The sequence below is a fragment of the Rhinopithecus bieti genome, unplaced genomic scaffold (assembly GCF_001698545.2).
Source record: "Rhinopithecus bieti isolate Rb0 unplaced genomic scaffold, ASM169854v2 scaffold_6945, whole genome shotgun sequence".
Lineage (NCBI taxonomy): Eukaryota > Metazoa > Chordata > Mammalia > Primates > Cercopithecidae > Rhinopithecus > Rhinopithecus bieti.
Genome location: NW_016805531.1, coordinates 4036912 through 4040817, shown reverse-complemented (window position 1 = coordinate 4040817; position 3906 = coordinate 4036912). Strand labels below are relative to the sequence as shown.

The 3906-nt window shown below is 38.7% G+C and overlaps 1 protein-coding gene across 1 annotated transcript in view; it reads right to left on the bottom strand.

The window, feature by feature from the left end:
• SLC30A4 (solute carrier family 30 member 4) overlaps positions 1 to 3906 on the bottom strand; it is a 46963-nt gene that overhangs the window by 2469 nt on the left and 40588 nt on the right. Inside the window, exons 5-7 of the mRNA XM_017872761.1 lie at positions 3081 to 3282; positions 1776 to 1881; positions 859 to 993 (exon numbers count right to left, since the gene is read on the bottom strand). Coding sequence (XP_017728250.1) covers positions 859 to 993; positions 1776 to 1881; positions 3081 to 3282 — 443 coding nt within the window. The remainder of the gene's footprint in view (positions 1 to 858; positions 994 to 1775; positions 1882 to 3080; positions 3283 to 3906) is intronic.

Genomic DNA, 3906 nt, shown 5'->3' with positions numbered 1-3906 from the left:
TTTGAGATGGAATTTCACTCCTGTTGCCCAGGCTGGAGTACAATGGCACCATCTTGGCTCACTGCAGCCTCTGTGTCCTGGGTGCAATCAATTCTCCTGCCTCAGCCTCCCGAGTAGCTGGGATTACAGGCACATGTCACCACGCCCAGCTAATTTTTATATTTTTAGTAGAGATGGGGTTTCATCATGTTGGCCAGGCTGGTCTTGAACTCCTGACCTCAGGTGATCCACCCACCTTGGCCTCCCAAAGTGTTGGGATTACAGAGGTGACCCAACGTGCCAGGCTGAGAAATATCCTTTTTTTTTTTTGAGATGGAGTCTTGCTCTGTCACCCAGACTGGAGTGCAGTGGCGCGATCTCGGCTCACTGCAACCTTCACTTCATGAGTTTAAGCAATTCTCCTGCCTCAACCTCCCGAGTAGCTGGGATTACAGGCGTGCACCACCACGCCTAGCTAATATTTGTATTTTTAGTGGAGACGGGGTTTCACCATGTTGTCCTGACCTCAGGTGATCCACCTGCCTCAGTCTCCCAAAGTGCTAGGATTACAGGTGTAAGCCACTGAGCTGGCTGGGAAATATTCTTAATGCCTTTAATCTGAAGGTTAAAATCAATTTGTAATATCTCAAAGAGACAGAAAATTTTTGTTCTAGTATCAATACTGACCTGCAACTTACCCTTTAAAGAGCCTTTTGTTTAAGGCTCTTAACAAAAGCCTCTGTTTTTTAAAGACAAGGCTTTTGTCTTAAAACAAATCTTTTCAGCAGAAAAGTCTTCCTACATAATTATAAGCAGTGATGTTTAGTTTCAAAGGCAGAAGTCCACCAACCCCAGGCCCATTTACTACCAGCAACATACTTAGCTGTATGTGAACTATGGCAGTAGATTTTCCTGAAGTGAGAGACCAGATATTTAAATCTTCGACTGAATATACATCTTCTATTTTCATCAAGGCTTCTTTGACATAGTCTACATTCAAATGGCTTGGCACACCTATTAGGAATATATAATTTAAAAGTAAAATTTATTTTAGAAAAAAAGGAACTTTTACATTACTGATAAGACATTTCTCAAAGAAAACAAATGGCTTTGCTAAATTCAGTTTAAACAAATACTTTAAAACATTAATACTTTAAGATAAACCATGTACACATATTTTTTATTGAAAATGTAAGATATATACAAGAGGATAATACATACTTTAAAACATACTCATTCTCACTAAAAAGGAATGCCAATCAAACCAGAATACTTCATTAACAGATAAGCTAAGACAAAAAGGAAAAAAGAAGGAAAGAAAAGAACATGTAATCATGATAAACCTATTGTTAAGAACTTTTACTTTCATGCTTACACATAATATCAGTAAGGGAAGGAAGCAGTAAATACAACAAAGTCACAAGTTAAGTGGAAATTAAGGAATTAATATATAATCTAGAATTGCATTTTTGTCCTAGTGCCACAGTTTATCAGCAACATGACCTTAACCAAAGTATGTTATCCCTCTGAACCTCAATTTTCTTATTTGTAAATAGGGATAATTTACCACATTATCTGCCTTACCTACTCTGCTTAGCTATTATAAGTGTCAAATGGGTAAAAGATGGGAGAGTGCATTGATTCTTAAATGTTATATACATGTAAGGTACTGTTATATAGCCTAATAGTTATTAGTAGAAAGCAAAAGATGCAATTCCTATTCAGAATGTCCCCTGACTCCCAATCTGCTTTACGGATGTAATAAACTCATAATGAGGATATTAGTGAGATCTTACCTTCTAGTATTATAACTACTGTATCCCATATGATTCGAAATGTTGTAAAAGCCACAAGTAATGAAAATACGTATGTACAGATGGGATCAGCAATCTTGTATTCTGGCTAAAGGGTAATAGATCAAAATTTATGATTAAATATAGACAGACATAAAACAGACTACAAAGCAAAGCAAGGAATATGTCCCTTTTTCCTTGATTTTCTTTAGCAGAATTATAGAATATCTTTAAAACTTGGATATTGTAACTGAAAAGCATTTTCACTCTATCCTAGACTATTTACATTACTTGCCTCATGGGGACCTATTTCCAGAAATGTAATCACTTGTTCTATTGTACCTTGTGCCGTCTCTAAATCTTCTAGAATATCAGAGCTGGAAAGAATTGTGTGTGTGTGTGTGTGTGTGTGTGTGTGTGTGTGTATGTGTATGTGTGTGTGTGTTTATTTTTAAAGAAAAAGTCTTGCTATGTTGCCCAGGCTGGTCTTGAACTCTTGGGCTCAAGTGATCCTCCAGCCTCAGCTGGGATTACAGGCACAGCTACCACACACAGCTCTGGAAAAAGTTTTAGCAGCCACTAGTCTAAGTCCCTTATAATAAAGAAGAGGGAACTCAAGTTTAGAGTTGAGGCATTTGCTCTCAATGTCAAAGCATTAATGGCAGAGCCAAGACTAGAACCCACCCACGTCTCTGGATTTTTAGTCCAGTGCACATTTTACTACCTAGCAATTCAATCACAAGTTTTAAAATTGAGTTATCTGGGCAAGCATGGTGGCTCACGCCAGTAATCTCAGCACTATGGGAGGCTGACATTGGTGGATCACTTGAGGCCAGGAATTCAAGACCAGCCTGGCCAACATGGCGAAAACTTGTCTCTACTAAAAATACAAAAATTAGCTGGGCATGGTGGTGTGTACCTGTAATCCCAGCTACTTAGGAGGCTGGGGCACAAGAATCACTTGAGCCTGGGAGGCAGAGGCTGCAGTGAGCCAAGATAGTGCCACTGCACTCTAGCCTGGGCGAGAGACTGAGACTTTGTCTCAAAAATAAATAAATAAATAAAAAAGAAAATTGAATTATCCAGTGAAGGCACTACAAAAGCCAAATATAGATAAGTTACCCTGTGATGTGATATCATCTTGTTTACTGCTAACAAAAGAACTATAATGACTGTCAAGTAAACTTACATCAATGTAAAATGAATAGAACTGGCATTGATGTCCAGTATACTGATAAAACAATCAGCCTTAGTTTTCATGTTGAAATTAAATACATTTTAAAATAGAAAAATTACCAATTGTATTACCTTGAATCGTATGATGTATGCAGCTATCAGCACACCAACGCTCTGTACCAAATCTCCCAAAGCATGTACAAATGCAGCTCTCACTGCCAGGCTATCCTGCCCATGGTTGCGTTCACACCCAGAACCTGTGGTAGGGGAATTTGAAGGCAGGGAGTGGGAATGGGAGTGATGGTGACCAGACTGGTTCAACAGAAACCCCATTCTGTTAAAAATAAAAGAAAACAATTATTATTTTTCCTAATATTGACAAAAACATTTGTTACTAGTCAGACACTAATGAGGTAACATGGAACTCATTTAACAAATAAATTTGGAGTAACTATTATTTATCAGGTACTGTTCTAGGTGCTGGGGTCAAAACAGTGATAAGACAGACATATCCCTATCCCCATGGAGCTTATGTTCTAGTAGAGAAGGCAGAGAAGCCAACAAATAAATACATAATGTACAGCCAGGCAATGTGAAATGCTTTGGAGAAACATAAAGCATTGTAAGGGAAAGGAGGATGATAGGCAGAGTGGTAAGGGAAGGCCTCTCAGATTATCTCTGTGCAGATACCTGAAGGAGGTCAGGGAGCAAGTGGTGGAAGAGTGTTCTAGGCAGAAGAATAGCAGAGCAAAGGCCCTAACATGAAAATGTGCTCCGTGGACTTGAAAAAAGAAAGACAGCCACTGTGGCCAGAACAAAGTAAGCAAAAGTGCTAGGAGATGAGTTGTAGAGGTACACAGAGTCTTATTAACAAGGCTGCAGTAAAAATTTGATTTCATTCTAAGTATAAATAGAAGCCTCGCCTGGGCGACAGAGCGAGACTCTGTCTCAAAAAAAA